Here is a 27,273-nt window from a genome sequence, read left to right on the forward strand (position 1 = left end):
ATACATTTCCAAAGTTGTGGGGACCCCTAACAGCAAAATTATTTTTGTATCGTGGGTTGTCAGCACCCAAGGCAGGCCAAGTAATTTGCGCCCCTAACCCACGGACATTTAGCATTCCCTGGGTCCCTTCCATCCGTACAGTATTAAAACCCCTTATAGTACATTTTAGGATGTACCACTCTTTCTCTTTTGTTCTCCTTTCTTTCCCTTTTATCTCTCTATATCCTAATTTCTTGTTTTTCTTCCTCCACGTCCTATTCTTTCTCTCCCTTTTTTCTTTGTTCCTCCCCCTCTTTTTCTCTCCTTTACATGTATTCTTTATTTGTATTCCATCTCTTACTCCTTGGTGGAGGGAATGAGATGAGCGGCAGTACTGGTGGGGGTGGGAAGGGGGTGGGATCAGTGACAGTGCTGGCAGGGAGTTGGGATCAGTGGCAGTGCTGGCAGGGAGTTGGAATCAGTGGCAGTGCTGGCAGGGAGTTGGAATCAGTGACAGTGCTGGCAGGGAGTTGGAATCAGTGACAGTGCTGGCAGGGAGTTGGAATCAGTGGCAGTGCTGGCAGGGAGTTGGGATCAGTGGCAGTGCTGGCAGGGAGTTGGGATCAGTGGCAGTGCTGGCAGGGAGTTGGAATCAGTGGCAGTGCTGGCAGGGAGTTGGAATCAGTGGCAGTGCTGGCAGGGAGTTGGAATCAGTGGCAGTGCTGGCAGGGAGTTGGGATCAGTGGCAGTGCTGGCAGGGAGTTGGGATCAGTGGCAGTGCTGGCAGGGAGTTGGGATCAGTGGCAGTGCTGGCAGGGAGTTGGGATCAGTGGCAGTGCTGGCAGGGAGTTGGGATCAGTGGCAGTGCTGGCAGGGAGTTGGGATCAGTGGCAGTGCTGGCAGGGAGTTGGGATCAGTGGCAGTGCTGGCAGGGAGTTGGGATCAGTGGCAGTGCTGGCAGGGAGTTGGGATCAGTGGCAGTGCTGGCAGGGAGTTGGGATCAGTGGCAGTGCTGGCAGGGAGTTGGGATCAGTGGCAGTGCTGGCAGGGAGTTGGGATCAGTGGCAGTGCTGGCAGGGAGTTGGGATCAGTGGCAGTGCTGGCAGGGAGTAGGGATCAGTGGCAATGTTGGGGGGGGTTCTGATCAGCCAACTTAGGTGCTCTTGATCAAGGTCATCTGCTGATCTGAGTACTGTAGTGGGGACTTTTAATGGCAACTATAATCACAGGTAGTGTTACTCACTGTGTTTCTATCTTGGTCGCAAAAAGACTAGGAGAGTGGTGTGGGCTTCAGGAACAGCCCAGGATTCGATGACCTCTGGCAAATCGCCATTCGACCCCCGAGGGTGTCCCGACCCCCAGGTTGAGAACCACTGTTTTAACTGGATAGTAAACATTTTTTTTCTGCCAGTAAATGCCTTATACAGCCCATTTCCTGTTTCTTGTCTGGTAAAAAGCCTTATGACATCATGCACAGCTCCCTCTCTCACTCTCATGAGAGTTTGCCAGGAAGGAAAAGGGGATGAGTCATAAGAGGGCCAATAAGAGCTGCGGGGCTGCAGAGCTGGAGGTGTGTCTCTGTGTAAATCCAGGAAGTGAACAGGCCAGCAGCTTCAGCTGCACCACAGTTAAATTGGTTGCAGCCAGACTCAGTGGAGGGAGATTTCTGCAGCATATATGGCAAGTACAGAATCACAGTATGTATAAAATAATATGCAAAGTAGACAGAGGGAAGCTTTATAATGGCACATTTTTTATTACAAATTATGTGAGCAGACTGAAGTTCCTCTTTAAAGGGGCTGTAAACCCTTATGTTTTCTCACCTTAATGCATCCTATGCACAAGAGTGACGACATTGCAGCTCCGACCACTCACAGCGCCGGAGCCGCGATACCTGGAAGACGCGCAGAGGGAAAATGTCAGCTCCCTCGGCGTGGACCGAGATCACCTGCCGACGCCTCATTCTAAGGTAAGTATTTCATAATGAGCTAGTATGCGGTGCATACTAGCTCATTATGCCTTTTGCCTTACAGGTTTATAATAAAAAAAAATCTGCGGGTTTAAAATTAGTACCGCTTTAAAGTGGTTGTCTTGTTGTTCTTTGTGAATAGATATGAATTATTGTGTGTTCTGTTGTCATTACCTGTCAGATAAATTTCCAAGTACGAAGGCTCCAACCAATACTCCTGCCATATATATTGATTGAGCTACCTGTCTCATTTTACGCAGGTCACAGACCAAATCCCACTGCAAAAAAAGAGTTAAATATTCACTTTTCAAATAATATTTTTTTGGTAAGTATACTTTTAGTATCCTAGATTTATCTACTGTGGAAAAAGCTAATTTCTGTGTTTGATTTGGGGAGCTATTTGGATTTGAGCACAGATATATTTGAAGTTATTTTGTACAGTGCAGGTCTCATTGGCAAGACCCGAGTATGTGTTTCACCTCCAGATGAGTCAGTTCAACACATTTTGGCACTATACAGTATAGCATGCCCAAAAAAGTATGCTAGGTGCAAGTATTTGCAATTTTGCACAAGAGAGTAGGAAATGGCCAGAAAGGCACCACTTAGTTGGCCAGCTTGAACACACATTGCATTACATGAGCATCGAGAATCCATGCGTTTATGCAAAGATTTGCTAGACAAATGCAAGGGTGCTAAGCAGTACATAGATGTCTAATTCAGAATCATTTGGGGAGAGCCCCCTCACTTACTTTCATGCAGGGACAAATGTTTCAAATGAAGATAATTTGCTTTACAGAATCCCTGGTGTGTAACTATGTACAGTAACATCTTCTATTTCATCTCAATAGGAGACTATACACAGCAGCAGTCCCTGGGTAAGTGACCACGCAGGTTCTTCATGCTCTATGACCCCTGTACAGCCATGTGCAAGAGGCCCTAATAACAATAACCTATTCCTGTATTGAGGGCCGTCTTTAATGTTGATTGGACTCTGGGCAAACATTTTCTTGCCCCCCCCCCCCATGCAATTTTGCTCTCCACCTGCTCTGAGACATACAATAAATATCAGCTTGACTTAAAATCAGTTTACTGTATCAGATCAGGCAGTGATTGTGATTGGTTGCCAGAGTTTACAGCATATCATTACCACTTACGGACTGGTTGCTAGAGGTTATAATACACATTACCGCTCACTAATTTGTTGCTAGAGGTTACAGCACATGATTTATTTTTGTTGATTGGTTGCTAGAGATTACTGATTGGTTGCTAGAGGTTACAGCACATCATCTCTTCACTGCAGAGGGGCATGGTACCCCCAAACCACAGACCAAAAGTTTGGACACACCTTCTCATTCAAAGAGTTTTCTTTATTTTCATGACTATGAAAATTGTAGATTCACACTGAAGGCATCAAAACTATGAATTAACACGTGGAATTATACATAACAAAAAAGTGTGAAACAACTGAAAATATATTTCATATTCTAGGTTCTTCAAAGTAGCCACCTTTTGCAGCAGACACATCTCTAGAACTGGTAAGAGGAGACTGTGTGAATCAGGCCTTCATGGTAGAATATCTGCTAGGAAACCACTGCTAAAGAAAGGCAACAAGCAGAAGAGAATTGTTTGGGATAAAGAACACAAGGGATGGACATTAGGCCAGTGGAAATCTGTGCTTTGGTCTGATGAGTCCAAACTTGAGATCTTTGGTTCCAACCCCCGTGTCTTTGTGCGACGCAGAAAAGGTGAACGGATGGACTCTACATGCCTGGTTCCCACCGTGAAGCATGGAGGAGGAGGTGTGATGGTGTGGGGGTGCTTTGCTGGTGACACTGTTGGGGGTTTATTCAAAATTGAAGGCATACTAAACCAGCATGGCTACCACAGCATCTTGCAGCGGCATGCTATTCCATCCGGTTTGCGTTTAGTTGGACCATCATTTGTTTTTCAACAGGACAATGACCCCAAACACACCTCCAGGCTGTGTAAGGGCTATTTGACCAAGGAGAGTGATAGGGTGCTGCGCCAGGTGACTACCTCTTGAAGCTCATCAAGAGAATGCCAAGAGTGTGCCAGGCAGTAATCAAAGCAAAAGGTGGCTACTTTGAAGAACCTAGAATATGAAATATATTTTCAGTTGTTTCACACGTTTTTGTTATGTATAATTCCACATGTGTTCCTTCATAGTTTTGATGCCTTCAGTGTGAATCTACAATTTTCATAGTCATGAAAATAAAGAAAACTCTTTGAATGAGAAGGTGTGTCCAAACTTTTGGTCTGTACTGTACATATGAATGCCGCCTTTATTTACATATGAATGTCGCTGGCCTCGGCTATTTACATATGAATCCCACCCCTATTTGCATATGAATGCTTCCGCTATTTACACATAAATGACGGTTATTTACATGTAGACACAGAGTCTGCAGGTGAGACATCTGTGCACAACAATAGGACAGAGCTGGGCAGCATTACCGTAGTAGCAGCACTTCACACTGAGATATCAGGACACAGCATAGGCTTAAACTTCAAGGGACAAGGGAATTTAAACTGGGATAGTTGGCAAGTATAAGGCAGCTGCTTTGGGCCCCACAACAATGACAGGGCCCAGGGCAACTTTCCCTTTTGCCCTGCAATTAAAGACTGCCCTGACTGTATGCCCACATTTTAAAGACTAACTTCATGATTACTGTGCCTTTAAATGGTTCAGCATGGCCCAAAATATTTATTTCCTTCATTAACAGGTGTTCGAACTGGGGACGCTGTACAAAAATCATGCAGCTTCAGCTCCATACAGTATACAGCACTGTGTTCTGGCAGTGGGATGGAGACTTCCCACCCTGTTCCCGGAACAAAATCAAGTCAGGCTGAGTACTGCTCAGTCATTCACAAGCATCTTTTTATTCTATGAATAAATACATTTTCTCTGATTTGCTGAGACGGAGAGGCAGGAGGATGATGTCCCAATCTTGCATATTTCCTTTATTTTATTTTTAGAACACCTTGCAGGAGAGACAAATGAACCAAAGACATTCATAAGAAGGTACATAAGTAGTCAGCTGGGACCTACGCAAAAGTAATACAGCTGGGGCCTATCGGGGCCACCCAATATGGGCAATCCTACTTGTCTGCAGATTAGGGACATGTGGTGGAAGAAAAGAGAAAAGAAGGGGAAGAGAAGGAGGAAAGACAGGGAAGGTGGAATAAGGGGAAAGAGAAAGGTACAGAAATGACTATCATAAAAAAGAAGGTAAGGGTAGGGAGACAAGGGAGAAAACCATTCGAGAGGTTAAAGAAGGATTCACATAAAATCAAAGTAAAAGACTATAGGTAACTCAGACTAGAAGGGTTCAGAAATGGCAAAGAGTAGGGGTGTAACGGATCGTCACCGATCCGTGATCCGAACAGGCCACCCCGTTCGGATCGGCACACCCCGCGATCCGCGGAGCGCTCCGGAGCCTAGGCCTAGGAAAGTCCCCGGCTTCGGCCTAGCTCCGGAGCGGCAGCCAGTCTGCTTGCCAGAGCCCAGCGTGACACGCCTCCCCGGGGAGGCGTGTCACGCTGTGCACTGGGCTCTAGCAAGCTGAATGGGAATGTTAGCAGTGAAGCACTGGTGTGAGAGGAGGGGGGGGAAGGGGGAAAAAAGAGCACAATAGCAATTCACAGGGGTGGATTAAAGAGGAAGCAGGTGAGGCTGTTTGGGACTTAAAGTACAATCTTGATGTTTTTACAGCAAAAAAAAAAAAAAAAAAAATATATATATATATATATATATATATATATATATATATATATATATATATATATATATATATATATATATATATATATATATATATTTTGCTGTAAAAACATCAAGATTGTACTTTAAGTCCCAAACAGCCTCACCTGCTTCCTCTTTAATCCACCCCTGTGAATTGCTATTGTGCTCTTTTTTCGGATCAGCAAAAAAAAAAGGTTCCTTTTTTTTAATTGGTCCAAAAAAAAATATATTTTATTTTATTTTATATATATATTATATATATATATATATATATATATATATATATATATATATATATATAATTTTTTTTTTTTGGACCAATGAAAAAACGGACCCTTTTTTTTTTTTTTGCTGATCCGAAAATGATCCGATCCGTGACTCCTGATCCGAGGATCGATCCGATCCGTGAGTTTTTTGATCCGTTGCACCCCTAGCAAAGAGTAATTAAGCCATGATTCCTATACTTAAAAAAATTTGCTTGCAAGTCATTGATTTTTGACAAGCATAACATTCTATATTCTACTAGCAATTTTCTTAGCATGATTCAGTTACTAAAAATCACTCAACAAAAACAAAAATAAACCCAAGGATGCAATATCCAAAGTACAACCTGAATGATAATCAATAAGCTATTCAAAACAGTGCCTGAGCAATGCTTTCAAGCTCTGAACTCATTATACCAGGAAGTACCTGAAACTTAAATGTTGAGACAGAACAAACGTGCACTGCATTCTGCAGATCATTACATCTATTGAAGTACACTAAAACAAATTGCAATTTAGAACACATAATGCAGCTCATAATCCCTGCTAATAGGATGCCCAAAGTTTTTCAGTGCCAACAATAGGGGTAGGCTCACACCACAGAAAACACGTCAGTGCATATTACTTTGATATGTGTTGGCAATGTATGCTGTAATGTCTTCTAGCATGTGCTGTGGTGCGTTGTCTATGTACCTAGTAGTGTTTGTTTATGGCGCACACTAACGCATTGCATTGGGATGAACTGTGACAATACAAAACACTTGGAATGCTTAACTTTTCAAGCTCAAGTTGGAGTTGTTAGGTGCAATTTTGTTTAGTTTAATAAAAGTAATGATCTGTGCAATCCCAGTGCTCTTTTTTTCTGTCCTTCTAAAAAGTAGATCTAGCCTAAAATGTGTGTAAATATTTACTTCAGCTATCCAATCCCTAGCAGAAAAAAGTAAACAGGGATTTTCTTTTTCCATGATTGAATTAAAGTGAATCTTCACAAATTGCATTGTGTGAACATTCTCAACTTTTTTACATTTAGCCTCATAATTTTCTGTGCATTACCTCTGTGACGATCGTGGAGATGAAGATGCTCCTGTCATAGACCCAGCCATCCTTACAGGATTCAGTGTTGTTTGTTGAAGTGACATTATTCCAGAGGCCAAGCTCTGCATTTCTGAACCTTATACAACTTTTGCTCTTCAGGTTGTCATCCACTGGTATAAATGTTGCAATATTGCTAAGATTAAAAGAAACAGAATCATTGTCTAACTTTGGAATACGACAGCGGTGTGGAGGTACTGCTGCTGTAAAATTCTGTAGGAAATTATGTGAAGCCATTAATATCATAGGAAAGAGCAACATAGCTGTATTGAGCACCTGGAAACGACCCCATCCTCCAACAGTTTGTAGGAGGTCATTAAAACCCATTGCTACTTTTGTAAATGACGGGTTTACATCAAAACAGGTTTTAAAAAAAATTATCCTGGTCAATGATTTTTTTTGTTATCCTGGGCTGTAGCTCTAATCTGGAGGGTATGATAACTGCCAAGACTTTGACTCCTCAATATATATTTTGGCAGCCTGTGTAAAAAAAAAAAAAAAAAAAAAAAAAGCTTCTGTCCAATCCGTATGACAGAACAGATTATAAACATCATGGAGATTATCTGCTACTGAGCATAAGGTCCACCCACATTCATTCAAATGCTCTCTAAATATTAATACTAAATCTGGTTAAATCCTAACTGACAACTTACAGGTTGATTGCAAATTAGGGAAAAGGCCAAAATGTCATAACTAACCGGAGGTATCATAACCTGGCTTCAATTCAAATATTTTTTTGGAATAACACTGGAAATCATTTAAAGGCAATATTCACCTTTGAGAAAACAAGAGGGGGTCGGGGTGCTTGGCAACAAGTTACATATTGCACCCTAAATACAAGTGTAGCATGTTGCTTAAAGTTAGCCTTTAATGTGTAAATTAGTATGCCTGCTTTGTATAATAAATCTCTGGACTCCCTGGCCCGGATTGACAAAGCACTTACGCCGACGTATCTCGAGATACGCCGCGTAAGTGTAACTATGCGCCGTCATATCTGTGTGCCGTGCCCACAATCTGAGATACATCTAAAAATAGGCTTCCTACTACCGACGTAACTTGCCTACGCTGTCGTATTGTGGGCGCATATTTACGCTGGGCGCATTTGCTGCTCCCGTGGATTTTCTATGCACATATGCAAATGAGGGAGATATGCTGATTCACAAAGTACTTAATATGCGCGGTTTGCGCAAGTCGTACGTCCGGCGTAAAGTTATTCCCCATATATGAGGTGCAACTCATGCTAAGGTATGGACCAGGGAACACAGCTGTCGTATTTTACGTTGTTTACGTAGTACGTGAATAGGGCTGGGCGTAGGTTACGTTCACGTCGTAGTGGTCCGCAGTGATCCGTCGTATCTTAGGGAGTAGTTCCAACATGATTCTGAGCATGCGCACTGGGATGTGCCCACGGGACGGCGCATGCTTCTATGACGCTTGGCCCATCATTTGCATGAGGTCACGCCTCATTAGCATGGCTCACGCCCACTTCGGCTTACGCCGAGGAAACCCAGCGTATCTTTAAGAGCGAGTGGGAGCAAGTGCTTTGTGAATCCAGTGCTTGCCTCTCTGCGCTACGCCGGCATAAATATGCGCCGATGTATGTGAATCCGGGCCCCTCTGTTTATCTCCCAACCATTTTAGGGTAAATATAATTCTGGTCACAGCATCTGCCACCTTCTTCTATAGTGCAAATGGCTACCAGCTACTTTTCTCAACCACAAGGTTGCCAAAACCCTTCCCAGCCACTTGCCTTAAATTATATTCAAATCCAAGAACACTAATGCGTACACACGGTCGTTTTTTGTGATGAAAAAAAATCATTTTTTAGCATGAAAAAAAACGATGTTTTTCAAACTTCATTTTAAAAAAACGACATTGCCTACACACCATCGTTTTTTCAAAATGCTCTAGCAAAGCGCGGTTACGTTCAGCGCGTACGGCGGCACTCTGTTCCATTCAAGTTTGCGTCATAACTTGCTTCTGAGCATGCACGGGTTTAAAAACGTAATTTTAAACGTCGTTTTAGCCCACACACGGTCATTTTTTATGACACAAAAAACGACGTTTTGAAAAACGACATAAAAAAAGCATGCTCGAATTTTTTTTTTGTCGTTTTTCAGAAGACATAAAACAACGTTTTCCCCACACACGTTCATTTTAAATGACGTTTTTAAAAATGAATTTTTTTTTCATCACAAAAAACAACCGTGTGTACGCGGCATTACAATATACAGTATTCTGTGGCTTACTAGTCCTTCAATATTTAGTTTAGTTTAGTTTAAACGGTCCTGCAACACTGACCGTTTACCCAAACAAAATTGTTATAATTTTTTCCCCAGAAATAGAGCTTTCTTTTGGTGGTATTTGATCAGCACTGAGTTCATTTTTTGCTAAAGACTAGACTAAAAAAAAGTTTTTCTTTGTTTCTGTTATAACATTTGGTAAATAAGTACGTTTCTCTTTCACTGAGGAGCACTGATAAGGCAGCACTGATGGGCATTAATAAAGAACACTAATATGCAGCACTGATAGTTGGCACTGATGAGGAGGCACTTACAGGATATACTGATGGGCAGTGATTGGCATCCCTAATGGACACTGATTGGCATCCTTGATGGGCACTGATTTGCATCCCTGGTGGGCTCTAGTGGGCATTCTTAATGGGTCTGCACTGATAATCAATTTGCTGATTATCAGCGCAGACCCCCGGCCAGGAGAGCCGCTGATGGGCTCTCCTCCACCCACCCCTTTGTCAGCGCAAATAGTGGAAAAGTCGATAAACGGCACTTCCTGGTTACATAGTGACCAGCTGTGATTGGACACAGCTGATCATATGGTAAAGAGCCTACGTCATAGGCTCTTTACCAAGATCGGAGATGCAGTTTATCAGAGGGACACACCCCACCACTGATCGCCATTCGTGAGCGGCTTATCCTGCTGGACTACATATGACACCCAGTCAGGATAATACAACCATGCTGTGGCCTTCATTCTGCATACGGCGGGGAGGGAAGTGGTTAAAAAAAAAAAAAATCTTAGTTTTCCCCAAAAATTATGACAAAAAATTACAAAAACTTGCAATGCCTCTCACTAAAATACATTGGACTGTCTACATTCCAAAAAGGGGTAATTTTGGGGGATATCTGTACTGTCCTAACATTTTTGGGCCTGAAGAAATTAGATAGGCAATCGGTTTAAAAATACCATTTAATCCTTGCAGTGCAGAGGGAGCCCCGTTGTAACGCCGTCAGTGTTACTCCTTTTACACGGAGCGCAGACTTGTCACTTATGACAGCTGCGCTCCATTCAGACACACGTCCGCGTCACTTCCGGTGCGCGGACGTCTGCGCTCCACGTTGGAACGCGGAAGTGCGTTCCAGCGTGTGGCGCCCAGCTCAGCCCACAGCCCGGGCTATTTAAACTCCCGGGAATGGCGGCAGGGTGTTCGGATATTCCTGTTGGACCCTGCCGCCATCTGGGAACCCTGGACAAGCTACAGACTCTCTGTAGCACCTCTCTCCACAACACACCTCTTCAAAGTCCCGAGTGTTCAGTACTTACTGGATAAAGACTCATCACTTGTGCATACTACATGCTGGATACCACCACCACCTGTGCGGACATCCCTGGTATAGACTACCTCCTGAACCGCAAGTATATTTAAATATCAAACTACTGCTGTATAAGGATACCACCAACACCTGTGCGGACATTCCCGGTACAGACTACCTCCTAAACCGCAAGTATATCTGAAAGCAGCTTGTTACAATAACAGTGATTCCTAGTATATCTCAGAACTGTATTTCTCACTCTATACTTGTTACTATATACTAGCACCAGATACAGCAGAGATATTTCACTCTATTCATACCAGTGTCGTGATATCCTACAGTACCTGTAATACTACTACCCTTAATTGTTGAAGTTACTTAGACAAGACTTTATACTTGTAGTATCTGGATTGTATTCATTAATTAAAGCGGGGGTTCACCCTTAGAGGGCACTTTTCCCCCTTAGATTCCTGCTCGTTTTTACTAGGGGAATCGGCTATTTATTTTAAAATATGTGCAGTACTTACCCGTTTACGAGATGCATCCTCTCCGTCGCTTCCGGGTATGGGCTTCGGGAATGGGCGTTCCTTCTTGATTGACAGTCTTCCGAGAGGCTTCCGACGGTCGCATCCATCGCATCACGATTTTCCGAAAGAAGCCGAACGTCGGTGCGCAGGCGCAGTATAGAGCCGCACCGACATTCGGCTTCTTTCGGCTACGAGTGACGCGATGGATGCGACCGTCGGAAGCCTCTCGGAAGACTGTCAATCAAGAAGGAACGCCCGCTCCCGAAGACCCATACCCGGAAGCGACGGAAGAAGATGCAGCTCGAAAACGGGTAAGTACAGCTCATATTTTACTACAAATAGCCGATTCCCCTAGACCGAACGAGCAGGAACCTTATGGGAGAAAAAAAAAAAATTCATAAATGGGTGAACTCCCTTAAGCTTAAGAGGAATTAAGCTATTACTCTTGTGTTTTGTTCCATTAGAGGATATGATGATATAACCCCAAACTCTTATTGTTCAGTGAGAGTGATCTGGTGGTTCATTTCTGATAAGCCTCTACAGCTGCGGTCTAAACTTTAAATAGAGTCCTCTCACTGTCAGGGTCGTAACATAATATCCGAACCCCATAAAGAAAGAAAGGATATATATATATATATATATCTCTAAAATGGATCCAGCTGACCTTGCAAATCATTTAGTTGCACTCTCTCAAAGGGTTGATAATCTTACCACTAACATGAATGAGTTACGTATGCAGAATGATGCTTTAAGAGATCAAAATTTTGCACAAGCCAGAGAAAGACCTGAACCCAAGGCCTGTTCTCCGGAACCTTTTTTTGGAGATAGGAAAAATTACAGACAGTTTATTAGTTCATGCCGATTGATGTTTGAGCTGCGACCACGTACTTATCATTCTGATAGGATAAAGATCCTCACATTAATTACTTATCTTAAAGGTGAGCCCATGGTATGGGCTGACACCTACGTAGAAGAACACGGAGATCTCCTAGGAGATTTTGACACATTTCTTGATGAAATGTCTTTGTTATATGAAGATCCCAACAAACAGTTAACAGCTGAGAATTCAATCAGGAGTCTTAAACAGGGGAAGAGGCCTGTTGAAGATTTTATTTCGGAATTCAAATGTTGGTGCAGGGAGACTCAATGGTCTGATATTTCTCTCAGAAACCAGTTCCGTTTGGGTTTATCTGAGGCCATGAAGGATGAGCTTGCACGCGTTGACCTACCCACTACTCTGGAAGATCTTATGCACCTCTCAGTGACTATTGATCGTCGCCTTCGTGAAAGAAAGACCGAACGTGCCATTACTTACTCTGTCACTCCCTTCAGGAGGTCTAGATCACCTCCCAAAGATTCTCCAATGGAACTTGGTGTTATCAAAGGACCTTTAACTTCTGCAGAGAAACAGCGCCGCAGAGCTAACAATCTTTGCCTATATTGTTCTGCTCCTGACCATATCGTTTCCACCTGTCCTCTTCTCAAGAAGAACTCAGAAGGTAATTTCTCCCACATTAATAAATTAAATTCATCTGGAACTATATCTAATCATTATATTTTTGTTCCTCTCACCCTACAGTGGGATCAAGGAAAGATTTCCATTGAAGCAATGATCGACAGCGGAGCATGTGGCAATTTCATTGATTCAAATGTTGTAAAAGCTAATAAAATTCCCAGTGTGTTAAAGCAAATTCCAGTGTCACTCACTTTTATTGATGGTTCTAACTCTTCTTCCGGTCCAGTTACATCTCAGACAGTTCCCTTAACAGTTACTTGTGCCACTGGCCACACTGAGATTCTCAATTTTGATATTATTTCATCTCCAGTTTTTCCTATAGTTTTAGGTCTACCATGGTTGCATCTTCATCAGCCTACTATTCTTTGGTCCACAAGATCCCTTTCCTTACAGTCTACTTACTGTACAGAATTCTGTCATCCTCCATGTATCATCTCCTTTTCAGAAGTTCATCCTGCTAATCTACCAAATTACTTACAAGATTTCGCTGATGTATTCAGTAAGACTAACGCAGATAAACTTCCTCCACATAGGATTTATGATTGTCCTATTGACTTAATTCCTGACAGTCCTATCCCTACCGCTCGGATTTACCCCCTTTCACAACCAGAGCTTACACACCTAAAGGATTACTTGGATGAGAACCTTAAAAAAGGATTTATAAGGCCCTCCACTTCTTCAGCTAGTGCAGCTCTATTTTTTGTAAAAAAAAAGGATGGATCACTTCGGCCGATAATAGATTATCGATCTCTCAATAACATTACTATAAAGAATAGATACCCATTACCACTCATTCCAGAACTCATTGAACGTTTACAAACAGCTAAGATCTACACAAAGCTGGACCTCAGAGGTGCCTATAATCTGATAAGGATCCGCTCGGGAGATGAGTGGAAGACTGCTTTCAAAACCCGATACAGACTTTTCGAGTATTGTGTAATGCCCTTCGGTTTATGTAATGCCCCAGCAACTTTTCAGTGGTTTATTAACGATATTTTTCATGATCTGCTCGACATTTGTGTTGTTATTTACTTGGATGACATATTAATTTACTCTGATACTCTGGAAGAACATCACAAGCATGTGCGTTGGATTCTGGATAGGCTCAGAATTCACTCTCTATATGCAAAACTTGAGAAGTGCGTCTTCAGTCAGACGACTATCTCCTTTCTTGGTTATCAAATCACTCCCGACGGAGTTCAGATGGACCATACTAAAGTGGATTGCATTTTGACCTGGCCTTCTCCCCAGTCTAGAAAGGCCCTTCAGAGATTCCTTGGATTTTCTAATTACTATAGAAAATTCATTAAGAATTTTTCATCAATTGTGAGACCACTTACTAGTTTAACTAGTTCTAAGATACCTTTCATTTGGTCCAAGGAAGCACAGAGATCCTTTGAAACACTTAAGCTCAGTTACACTTCAGCTCCCATTCTCCAACTGCCCAATCCAATGTATCATTTCACTTTGGAAGTTGATGCCTCACATTTTGCTTTGGGTGCTGTACTTTCCCAACGACCCACATTATCACAACCACTACATCCTGTTGCCTTTTATTCTAGAACTTTATCACCAGCTGAAAAGAACTATCCGATTGGTGAGAAGGAACTGTTAGCAATAAAGGATGCTCTCGCAAACTGGAGACATCTTCTGGAGGGTTCCACACACCCTATTACTATTCTCACCGACCATCGAAATTTACAGCACCTTAAAACTTGTAAAACTCTTTCTGCTCGTCAAGTCAGATGGAGTTTATTTTTTGATCGATTTGATTTCGTCATTTCATACCTCCCGGGTACTCAGAATATTAAAGCAGATTCTTTATCTCGTATGAATGAAGATCAATCCATGGACATTCCTCCACTTTCCATTATTCCCTCCAACCGATTCATTGGAACAACTTTGACATTTAATAAGTTGCTCATTCAAACTCTTTCCAAAGACAGATCTCAACTCCCTAAAGGTCTACAACAGGAGTCTAATGGACTATTAACTTTCAACAACAAGATCTATGTTCCACCAAGTTTACAACTCATACTATTAAAACAACTCCATGACGCCCCACTTGCAGGTCATCCTGGTATTAGTAAAACCCTTCATTTAGTGAAGAGAAATTATTGGTGGCCTCATCTGACAAAGACTGTTCACGACTATGTGAGTTCTTGCCACACTTGTGCCACCAACAAACATTCAAGGAAGCCTCCCTATGGTTTATTAACCTCCATCCCAATACCTAATAGACCTTGGGATGTTATTTCCATGGATTTCATAGTAGATCTCCCTAGATCAAATGGAGCAAACACCATCATGGTCACTGTTGATATATTAACCAAGATGGCCCATTTTGTACCTTTGAAAAAATTACCTACTTCTCAAGAAACAGCAAGGGCTTTTGTATCTAATATTCTTAGATTACATGGTCTTCCATCCCAGATCATTTCAGATCGTGGGTCACAATTTATTTCCAAGTTTTGGAGAGCCCTTTGCCAAACATTACAAATAGATCATCGCAGGTCTACTGCTTATCACCCCCAAACAAACGGGCAAACGGAACGTGTCAATCAAACACTTGAACAGTATTTGCGCTGTTATTGCACTCATCTTCAAGATGACTGGTTTGACTTACTTCCACATGCAGAATTTGCATATAACAATGCTTCCAATTCATCTTCTCAGTTTTCACCCTTTTACGCAAATTATGGGTTTCATCCTAATAGTTTACCATCTACTTTTCTTCCAAATAATGTTCCGGCTGTTGAGAATTTCTTCTCAACCATAAAAAACACTTTAAATACTCTTCGTTCTAACCTTGAAGCTGCTCAAATTAGACAGAAGAAATACTATGACTCTCATAGAACAATATCACCTTCATACAAGATTGGAGATTTGGTATGGTTATCCACTAGGAATCTGCGACTTAATATTCCTTCAAAGAAGCTTGGTCGTCAATACACAGGACCTTTCCCAATTTCTCATGTCATAAACAAAAATGCTGTTAGATTACTTCTACCTTCAGATTGGAAGATTCATCCATCCTTCCATGTTTCACTAATTAAGCCTTACAAACCTAATCCCTTTCCAGATAGAGATCCACAACCTCCTCCTCCAATTCAAGTTTTTGGTGAAACTGAATATCAGGTAGAGAAGATTCTTGATTCTAGGAAGAGAGGATCCTCTATTCAATATTTGATTCGTTGGAAAGGCTATTTCCCCACAGATGATTCCTGGGAATGTTCTTCAAATATTCATGCTCCTCGACTCATTAAGCAGTTTCATCATAAATATCCTAATAAACCATCTCTTACTGGGCGCCCCGGAGGTGCCCCCTTGAGGAGGGGAGTATGTAACGCCGTCAGCGTTACTCCTTTTACACGGAGCGCAGACTTGTCACTTATGACAGCTGCGCTCCATTCAGACACACGTCCGCGTCACTTCCGGTGCGCAGACGTCTGCGCTCCACGTTGGAACGCGGAAGTGCGTTCCAGCGTGTGGCGCCCAGCTCAGCCCACAGCCCGGGCTATTTAAACTCCCGGGAATGGCGGCAGGGTGTTCGGATATTCCTGTTGGACCCTGCCGCCATCTGGGAACCCTGGACAAGCTACAGACTCTCTGTAGCACCTCTCTCCACAACACACCTCTTCAAAGTCCCGAGTGTTCAGTACTTACTGGATAAAGACTCATCACTTGTGCATACTACATGCTGGATACCACCACCACCTGTGCGGACATCCCTGGTATAGACTACCTCCTGAACCGCAAGTATATTTAAATATCAAACTACTGCTGTATAAGGATACCACCAACACCTGTGCGGACATTCCCGGTACAGACTACCTCCTAAACCGCAAGTATATCTGAAAGCAGCTTGTTACAATAACAGTGATTCCTAGTATATCTCAGAACTGTATTTCTCACTCTATACTTGTTACTATATACTAGCACCAGATACAGCAGAGATATTTCACTCTATTCATACCAGTGTCGTGATATCCTACAGTACCTGTAATACTACTACCCTTAATTGTTGAAGTTACTTAGACAAGACTTTATACTTGTAGTATCTGGATTGTATTCATTAATTAAGCTTAAGAGGAATTAAGCTATTACTCTTGTGTTTTGTTCCATTAGAGGATATGATGATATAACCCCAAACTCTTATTGTTCAGTGAGAGTGATCTGGTGGTTCATTTCTGATAAGCCTCTACAGCTGCGGTCTAAACTTTAAATAGAGTCCTTTCACTGTCAGGGTCGTAACACCCGTTGGAAAGGTCGTTTCTTGATTCCCCGGAGTTTAGCTTTAAATTATTTTAGAAACCCATCAATGAATACATACAGAGGCTTACAACAAGCTATCACTTTATTTCACAATACCTTATTTTATTAAGGGTGTTTTAACATTTTTGACCAAAGTTCAACCGTAACTGTACTACATCGGTTATGCATTACAATGTACAGTGTTAAGCGACCTTTTGTGACTCTGTGAATATACAGTGGATATAAAAAGTCTACACACCCCTGTTAAAATGTCAGGTTTCTGTGGTGTAAAAAAAAATGAGACAAAGATAAATCATTTCAGAACTTTTTCCACCTTTAACCGCTTGCCGCCCCCAGATATACGCCTGCAGCATGGCACGGGCAGGCAAAAGGACGTACCTGTCCTACGCTTATTGCAATTTTTTTAAACAAAATTATGTAGAATACGTATCGGCCTAAACTGAGGGAAAAAACATTTTTTTTATATCTTTTTGGGCGATATTTATTATCGCAAAAAGTAAAGCTTTATTTTTGTTTATAGCACAAAAAAAAAACAAAAAAAAAAAACGCAGGAGGTGATCAAATACCACCAAAATAAATCTCTATTTGTGGGGAAAAAGGGACGTCAATTTTGTTTGGGAGCCATGTTGCACAACCGCGCAATTGTCTGTTAAAGCAACGCAGTGCTTTAACTTTTTCGCAAAACCTGGCCTGGGCATTTAGCTGCCTAAAGGTCCGGGGCTTAAGTGGTTAAATTGCAAGTCCGGTTGCTCCGCAGGGGTATTGAGCAGGTCATAGGTTTTGGATAGTAGATTGGGCAAGGTCCCCACATTAGTCTTTGAAAGTCGTCAGTTCACAATTATGTCGTGCCGGTTCGGGTACCCCACAGATTTTTAACCGGATTCAGGTCTGGGCTCTGGTTGGGCCTTTCCAGAACTTGAATCTTCTTTTGGTTAAGCCATTCCTTTGATGATTTGGATGTATGCTTTCGGTCGTTGTCATGCTTAACCACTTTACCCCCAGGAAATTGACAAAAGACGGCCACAAGGTGGCTTTCAATTGCCGGGAGGACGTCTATGGACGTCCTAAGCTCCTCCAGCCACTAGGGGGGGGCGTGCCCTCCCGCGGCATCACTCAAGTGACGATGCGCGTGCATGGCGGCCACGATGTCCGCCAGGCACCCTCGATTGGCGGATACACAGACAAGGACGTGGATCTGTGTGTGTAAACACACAGATTCACGGCCTGTCAGGGAGAGGAGACCGATGCTGTGTCCCTTGTACATAGGGACACAGCATCGGTCACCTCCCCCAGTCAGTCCCCCCCCCCACACACACAGTTAGAAACACTCCCAGTTTACACATTTAACCCCTTCCTCGCCCCTAGTGTTAACCCCTTCACTGCCAGTCACATTTATACAGTAATCAATGCAGTAATCAATGCATTTTTATAGCAGTGTTCGCTGTATAAATGTGAATGGTCTCAAAAATGTGTCAAAAGTGTCCGATATGTCCGCCGTAATGTCGCAGTCCCAATAAAAATCGCAGATCGCCGCCATTACTAGTAAAAAAACAAAAAAAACATAATTCTGTCCCCTATATTGTAGGCGCTATAACTTTTGCGCAAACCAGTCGCTTATTGCGATTTTTTTTTTATAAAAATACGTAGAAGAATACGTATCGGCCTAAATTAAAAAAAAAATGTTTTTTTTAAAAAAATTGGGATATTTATTATAGCAAAAAGTAAAAAATAGTGTTTTTTTTTTCAAAATTGTCCACTGCTTGCAGGACCTTTCTACCAAATACCAAGTCCTGAGGTGACAGTAGTTCAACTCTATAGTGTCTTAGGAACATGTTTTGGCTTGACCACGTCGCCGCTCTGCAGATCTGCTCCACGGAAGCTCTGGCCCTTTCTGCCCAGGAGTGTGCCTTCATTTTTGGAACTGCTTTACCGGCTTGGATATAGGCTAGGGAGATTGTCTGCCTTATCCACCTAGAAATGGAGGCCTTGGAAGCCTGATGGCCTCTTCTCTGGCCCGAAAAATTAACTAATAGATGGGTAGAGTGTCTAAACTCACTAACCCTCTCTAAATAAACTAATAAACAACGTCTCACATCCAGACAATAAAAAGAAGCTTCCTTCTCATTCTGGGGATTTGAACAAAAAGAAGGGAGAACTATCTTCTGTGACCTGTGAAATTGGTCACTACTTTAGGAAGGTACAGGGGGTCCTGACTTAGGACAACCCCGTCCTCAAATAAACGAAAAAATGGCTCTTTAATAGAGAGCACCTGCATATCACCTATACTCTTGGCAGTTGTGACCGTCAAAAAGAAGGAAAACTTAAAGGTAAGTAACCTAATAGGGATACTATTAATTGGCTCAAACAGAGCCTTGGTCAACTGATCCAAAACAATCGAAAGATCCCAGGGCGGAACCCTAGAAATCTGTACTGGGGACATCCTATCTCTGGCTGTTAGGAACCTTTTAATTAGGGGATCCAGGGATAGACGTCTATCTAAAAAATAAGACAAGGCTGCCACCTGAACTCTCAGGGGAGGAGCCAGCGACCTGCGCTCTAGAGCGGGAAACCAGGTCCTCTTGGGCCACCAGGGTGCGACCAGAATAACTCCCTGGAGAATGGGATGGTGACTCAAATAGTCTGCCTCCAAATTGAGGGTCCCTTTTAGGTGGACTGCTGAAAGAGAGGGAATCCTCAGTTCTGCCCAGCCCAGGATCTCTAGAGACAATTCCAGAAGGGTACGGGATCTGGTGCTTCCTTTATGGTTGAGGAAGGCCACCGCTGTCGCATTGTCAGAAAGAATCTGAACCTCTCAGTCCCGAATTCTTTCCTCGAATGCCTTTAAAGCCTCTCCGACCGCTAATAGCTTGCGGTAGTTTGAAGAGGCCTCATTCTGACGTTGGCTCCAGGAACCCTGGGCACGGAGCTCGTCCAAGTGAGCCCCCCACCCCCAGGTGCTGGCCTCTGTGGTGATGCTGACGGGTTTGGTCTGACTCCACAGAAGAAATATCTGAAGGTTCTGCAGAAGAAGCCACCAGTCTAGTGTGAGCATCACTGGTACTGGGACATCTAGGGATTCTTTTTTTTCGTCCTAGGAGGAAAGGAGAAATAATTGGAGGGGTCTGGAGTGGAGCTGCGCCGGGACCGCAGGGATACAAGAGGTCATTAGGCCTAGCAGCCTCATGATGTCTCTGAAAGAGGATTCTGCTCTTCCCACTGCTGACCTGACTGCTGCCATGAGACCCCAAATCTTGTCCTCGGGCAAAAAGAGCGTTCTTTCCAGGGAGTCTAACAGAAACCCTAGATAGAGCTTCCTCTGCTCCAGAAGGAGCGAGGATTTTTCCTTGTTGATAATCCAACCCAGGGATTCCAAGGTAGTCATGACAGTGGTCAGATCCGCAAGAAGGAGATCCCGACTCTGATTGTACAGTAACAGGTCATCGAGATAGGGGACTAGAGCTATCCCTTGCAAGTGCAGGAAAGCGACTGCCTCCGCCAGGACCTTTGTAAAGACCCTTGGACTGGAGGCCAGTCCGAAAGGGATTGCAGCAAATTGCCAGTGCTGCACTCCCTGGGTGGAGGCAATACTTCTGGTGGCCTGGAAAAATTGGGACGTGAAGATAAGCGTCCCTTAAATCGATGGTCACTATGAATACTTCCCTCAGCAGAAGCCTCCTGAGGCTGTAAACACTCTCCATATGAAACTTCTTGTGAAGGAGAGAGGCATTAAGGGGTCTTAGATTGATTATCAGCCGAAACTTCCCTGACGGCTTTGGGACGACCACAAAGATATGGGGGTAAACCCCCAAACCCCTTTGGTCCAGAGGAACTGAGACTATGACCCCCTGCTCTGCAAGTTCTGCGACGTTTTGCAGAAGGCCTGCTGATTTGAGGAGATCCCTGGGCAAATGAGTCAGAATACATTTTGGAGGGGGAAAGTGACGGAACTCTAGCCTGTAACCCTCTCTTATAATCTGGAGAATATAGGGACTCTGAGTAATACTGTCCCACCTGGGAAGAAAATGGGAGAGTCTTCCCCCGACTTTCCTGTCATTTGGAATCTTTATCGTTGGGCTTAGTGTTGGAAAAAAAGGATGCTCCCTTTCTGTTTGTCCTTCCCAACTACCCAACGTTTATTGTTTTGGGGCCTCCTCTCTGAAGGGCGGTTTTTACCCCCAAATCCACTCTCGGAGGCCCGAAAAGTTATTTTCCTGTTCTGTTTAGACTTGGTAGGAAAGCATATACCCTTTTCTGAGGTTCTAGTCAGAGCCTGATCTAGGCCAGTACCGAAAAGGAGGGAGCCCTCGAAGGGAAGACCACAAAGGTGGTTCTTGGACGCAAGATTACCACTCCATGTCTTGACCCATACTGCTCTCCCAGCAGAGTTGATGAGGGCTCCTGTCTTTGCGGTAGAACGCACAGTCTCTACCGCAGCGTCTGCTAGGTAAGCCACTGCACTACCTATGACCTGCAGGGAGTCCAGAATCTCCTTGGAATCTGGAACCTGGGAAACATGTTCCATTAACTTGGAGATCCATGAATCTGCATTCCTCGCAACGCAGACTGAGGCTAATGCGGGGCTCAAAGCTGCCGCATTAGCCTCCCTAACCCTACGCAAGGAGGTCTCAGCCCGCCTAGCCATAGAGTCTTTCAAGTTGCCCGTATCCTCAAAGGAGAGGTCCGACTGCTTGGAAACCTGCGCGAGGGAAGCGTCTAACCTAGGAACCTTGAAGAATTTATTGTGCTCCTCTTCTTTAAAGGGGCACCGACGCTTCCAAGTTTTGTACCTTAGAAGCTTCTTCTCTGGTTCGGCCCACTCCCTGAGGATGATGTCCTTGAGGGACTGGTGTACCGGAATGGGTTTAGACTGAGACTTCACTAAGCCCTGATATAACCTATCCTGTGTGGACACCTGCTCTGCTGGCTGCAGAATCTCCTCGGAGGCATAAATTGCCCCAAGGAGGCCCTCCATCTCGTCGGCTGAAAAAATATATCTGCCTGTCCTGGCATCATCATCTTCTACTTCCGCCTGATTGTCTGTCATACCCTCCTCCTGAGGGGGGAACTCAGAGTCCTCGGAGTCAGATACCAGAGGCCCTAAGGACTCCTGGAGGACCCTATAAAAAAGGGGAGAAGAGGAACTTTCCTGAGAGGAGGGCCCTGCAGTGGGTGGTTCAGGCTCTTTACTTTTACAGGATGTTTGAAATTTCTTTAGCGTAGAGAGCATCTGAGATTGGACCTCAAGAAATTATTTTATGATCTGAGAGGTCTCCTTCCCAGTCAATTTCTAAATGCACTTAGTACAGAAAGGCTTAGAATGATCTGGGGGCAGTTTACTATTGCAATAGCCACATTTTTTAAAACGGCTAATGTCTTTGCGACTAGCACCCCCCTGGGCAATGATGTCCTACCCTGATAACAGAAGGGATACACATAAAAGGCACATAATAACAGGGGAAGAAAACCGGGTCCCAGCCCACCATATCCCCTGCACAGTTAGGTAGACTCACCCCCAGTGGCCTCCTCTGCAGCCATGGCCATAGATGGTCGGTCCTCCCGCTCCATGTTGGGGGAAGGACGAGGGCGCCTCTCTCTCTCGTCTGCTGCGTGTGCTCGCGTGTCTCCAGTGATCCGACTCTGCTCTGAGTCGTTCCTGGCATGCTGAGCTGCTGGCGGTCGCCATCTTGCCTGGGCCGGATCCGGAAGTGACAGGCGCGCGCGTGACGTCATCGCTGTGCGCCGGCTCCTGTATAGACGCCGAAATGGCGCCAAAATTCAAACAGGGAATTTGCGAACCACCTCAGAACGCCAAGAAAAAACACCGGAGAAAGCCTAACCACAACCTCCAAGGTAGGGGGGAAGGCCGGGGAGAGAGAGAGGAATCTAGCCCCTGGAGCTCCGGGATAGCCACTATCCTAGGAGGCTACAGCGCTCAGGGGGGTTCTTCCAGCATCCAGTGAGGCCCCCCTGAGTAGGAAGGGACCCCCTAGGAGGGATAACCACCTAGACCTAGAGGCTACCCAGTGCCCCAGGCCTTAGGTCAGGAAAAATAAAAAATATTTTCGCTGTGGGGAAACACAATCAAGAACTGAGGAGCACGGGGAGGGGCAGGGTTTTTAACCTCTTTTTAATTGTGTTTCCTGTCAGGTGGAGCCAGTAATCTCTCAGCCGTCCTGGAAGACGATTTGAGAAATGTCAGTTAAAGCGACGCAGTGCCGGAAGCTGAAATTTCACCTGGGCACGAAGGGGGTTTATGTGCCCAGTAAGCAAGTGGTTAAAGATGAAGTTCCTCTTCATGTTCAGCTTGCTAGCAGAAGTCTGAACGTTTTGTGCTAATATTCACTGGTATTTGGATCTCACAAAAGTGAGTACACCCCTCACATTTTTGTAAATATTTTATTATGGTGTCCCGTTTATGAAGCAGTGAAATCTATTCACTGCTTCTTTCTCCGGCATTCACGGTGAAGATTTTTCTCCTCTGTGTGCTTGTTTATGAAGCGGAGAAGATCGCTTCACCCTTGGAGGAGTGAAGTGATCTTCCAACGCTTCAAACAGTGGAGAACGGACCAGAAATTCACAGAAATACGGAGATGTCAGTTTATTGAGCAGTGATAAATTATCACCGCTCAGTTCACTGAAAGACACGTGGTTAATGTAATTAAAATAACGAGTTCCCCTGCATAATATATATATGTATACACACACACACACACACACACATTGTATATATACACACACACACACATTATATATATGTACATGTATACATTATGTATATATATGTATACACATAAAAATTACAGGGGGACATGGTTACAGTGTTGGGGGGTCTGAACGAGGTAGAAGGAAGTTAAAAATCTTCCTCCTTCCTCCTCAGAACCCCTGGGATTCTCTCTTCACTCCCCGCTTCACCAGCTCTGAGATGGTGAATCGGGGAGTGTGAATTCTGACTCAGATCACAGCTTCATAAACTGGCCGTTTCTGTGTCAGTCTATGAGACTTCACTGTGTGTAGAGATAATCTGCGGGAAAACAAGTTCAAACACTTCTCCCCCGATTATCACTGTTTAATAAACTGTTTATGGGCTGTGATCCTTGGGATCACCGCTCTTCACTGCTTCATAAACGGACACCTATATGTTTTCATGTGATAACACTGAAGAAATTACACTTTGCTACAATGTAAAGTAGTGAGTGTACAGCTTGTATAACAGTGTAAATTCGCTGTCCCCTTAAAATAGCTCAACACACAGCCATTAATGTCTAAACTGCTGGCAACAAAAGTGAGTACATTCCTAAGTGAAAATGTCCAAATTGGGACCAAAGTGTCAATATTTTGTGTGTCCGCCATTATTTTTAAACACTGCCTTAAAGGGGTTGTAAACCTTCGTGATTTTCACCTTAAAGCGGAGGTTCACCCTCAGAGAGCACATTTTCCCCTTAGATTAATGCTCGTTTTGTCTAGGGGAATCGGCTAATTGTTTTAAAATATGATCCGTACTTACCGTTTACGAGATGCATCCTCTCCGTCGCTTCCGGGTATGGGCTGCGGGAATGGGCGTTCCTTCTTGATTGACAGTCTTCCGAGAGGCTTCCGACGGTCGCATCCATCGCATCACGATTTTCCGAAAGAAGCCGAACGTCGGTGCGCAGGCGCAGTATAGAGCCGCACCGACGTTCGGCTTCTTTCGGCTACGAGTGACGCGATGGATGCGACCGTCGGAAGCCTCTCGGAAGACTGTCAATCAAGAAGGAACGCCCGCTCCCGAAGACCCATACCCGGAAGCGACGGAAGAAGATGCATCTCGAAAACGGGTAAGTACAGCTCATATTTTAAAACAAATAGCCGATTCCCCTAGACAAAACGAGCAGGAATCTAAGGGGAAAAGGGCAAACATTAAATAAATGGGTGAACTCCCGCTTTAAGGCATCCTATGCATTAAGGTGTAAACACCTTGCAGTGACCGGCCTCCCCGTTTTACTTACCTTAGCGCCGAATTTGTGGGTACGTCCCTGCCATCGCGCTCTCCACGGGTTCCCAGGTCTTGATTGGATAGATTGATAGCAGCGCAGCCATTGGCTCCCACAGCTGTCAATCAAATCCAATGACATGGGCAGCACCGAGTCTGGCATTCAAAGCTGAATGCTGGACTCGGGAGCGTGCCCGCAGGGCAACCCCCTCGGGAGAGCGCTTCCTAGAGATTGTTCTCTAATGCGGGGAGGAGACGCGAGAGCCGCCGTGGGACCCCAGAACAGGAGGATCGGGGCCACTCTGTGCAAAACTAACTGCACAGTGGAGGCAAGTATGACATGTTTGATATAAAAAAAAAAAGAAACTTAGTGTGACTTTAACCCTCTAAGGGCATTGCATTCACCAGAGCTTCACAGGTTGACACTGGAGTCCTCTTCCACTCCTCCATGACAAAGCCGGTGGATGTTAGAGACCTTGCACTCCTTCACCTTCTATTTGAGGATGCCCCACAGATGCTCAATACAACTTAGGCCTGGAGAAATGCTTGGTCAGTCCATCACCTTTACCCTTAACTTCTTTAGCAAGGCAGTGGTCACCTTGGAGGTGCGTTTGGTGTCGTTATCATGTTGAAATACTGCCCTGCGGGCCAGTTTCTGAAGGCAGAAGATCATGCTCTGCTTCAGTATGTCACAGTAAATGTTGACATTAATGGTTCCCTCAATGAACTGTAGCTCTCCACTGCTGGCAGCACTCATGCAGCCCTAGACCATGACACTCTCACTACCATTCTTGACTGTAGGCAAGACAGACTTGCCTTTGTACTCCTCACCTGGTTGCCGCCACACACACACTTGACACCATCTGAACCAAATAAGTTTATATTGGTCTCATCAGACCACAGGACATGATTCCAGTAATCCATGTATTTAGTCTGCATGTCTTCAGCAAACTGTTTGCAGACTTTCTTGTGCATCATCTTTAGAAGCTTCTTTCTGGGACTACAGCAATGCAGACCAATTTGATGCAGTGTGTGGCGTATGGTCTGTGCACTGACAGGCTGACCCCCCTACCCCTTCGAGCTCTGCAGAAATGCTGGCAGCACTCGTATGTCTATTTCCCAAAGACAACCTCTAGATATGACGCTGAGCACATGCACTCAACTTCTTCTTTCGACCATGATGAGGCCTGTTCTGAGTGAAACCTGTCCTGTTAAACCGCTGTATGGCCTTGGCCATTGCGCTGCAGCTCAGTTTCAGGGTCTTAGCAATCTCCTTATAGCCTATGCCATCTTTATGTAGAGCAACAAATATTTTTTTCAGATCCTCAGAGAGTTCTTTGCCATGAGGTGCCATGTTGAACTTCCAGTGACCAGTATGAGAGCGAGAGCGATAACACCAAATGTAACATACCTGAGACCTTGTAACACTAAGGTGTCACATGACACCGGGGATTTAAAATGGCTAATTGGGCCAAATTTGGATATTTTCACTTAGGGGTGTACTCACTTTTGTTGCCAGCAGCACTCATATGTCTACTTCCCAAAGACAACCTCTGGCTATGACGCTGAGCACTTAACTTCTTTGGTCGACCATGATGAGGCCTGTTCTGAGTGAAACCTGTCCTGTTTAACAGCTGTATGGTCTTGGTCACTGTGCTAAAGCTCAGTTTTAGACCCCTTTCACACTGAGGCTGGGTTCACACTACGGTTTTCCCGTCCGTCAGCCGCATACGATTTCAGTATTGAAAACGTACGGGCACGGACGGTAAAACGTATAGATAGACAATGCATTGCAAATCGTATGCACTCAGATGCATCCGGGTGCGTACGATTTGCTGGCAAAACGTTTTTTAAACGTACGCAAAACCGTGTTCAACCACGGTTTTGCGGTCGTTTTTAAAACAGTATGGCAACCGCATACGTTTTCCTTTAACATTAATGTCAATGGAAAACGCACATATGTGCGGTTCCATACGTTCCCGTCCGTTTCAGCCGCATACGGTTTTTCATATAAATCGTATGCGGCTGACGGACGGGAAAACCGTAGTGTGAACCCAGCCTGAGGAGTTTTTCAGGCGGTTTAGCGCTAAAAATAGCGCCTAAATACCGCCTGAAAAACTCCTGCCCTGCAGTCTCAGTGTGAAAGCCCAAGTGCTTTCACACTGAGGCAATGCTCTGGTGGGACCAGGGCCGGATTAACAATGGGGCTGATGGAGCTGCAGCTCCAGGCCCCTTTCTCAAGATAGGCCCATTTGCCAAAAAAAAAAAAAAAAAAAATTAAAAACATTTTTTTTTTTTTTAAGAATTTTTTTTTTCTAAGATCGAATTTGGGGGGTTGTAGCTCAATGACCAGAGGTCACAGAAACCCC

The 27,273-nt window shown here is 44.2% G+C and overlaps 1 protein-coding gene across 2 annotated transcripts in view; it reads right to left on the minus strand.

The window, feature by feature from the left end:
• Window positions 1-7,550, minus strand: part of LOC120917382 (solute carrier family 22 member 20-like) — a 52,143-nt gene extending 44,593 nt beyond the window's left edge. Inside the window, exons 1-3 of one of the 2 annotated variants that reach the window (XM_040328642.1) lie at window positions 7,343-7,548; window positions 7,028-7,202; window positions 2,123-2,226 (exon numbers count right to left, since the gene is read on the minus strand). In XM_040328642.1, the coding sequence (XP_040184576.1) occupies window positions 2,123-2,226; window positions 7,028-7,202; window positions 7,343-7,383 (320 nt within the window). In that variant the 5' untranslated portion in view covers window positions 7,384-7,548. Of the gene's footprint in view, window positions 1-2,122; window positions 2,227-7,027 lie in introns of both variants that reach the window. The other variant, XM_040328641.1, reaches the window with a different exon arrangement.
• Between the last annotated feature and the right edge of the window lie 19,723 nt (window positions 7,551-27,273).

This window comes from Rana temporaria, chromosome 11 (genome assembly GCF_905171775.1).
Source record: "Rana temporaria chromosome 11, aRanTem1.1, whole genome shotgun sequence".
Taxonomy (NCBI): Eukaryota; Metazoa; Chordata; class Amphibia; order Anura; family Ranidae; genus Rana; species Rana temporaria.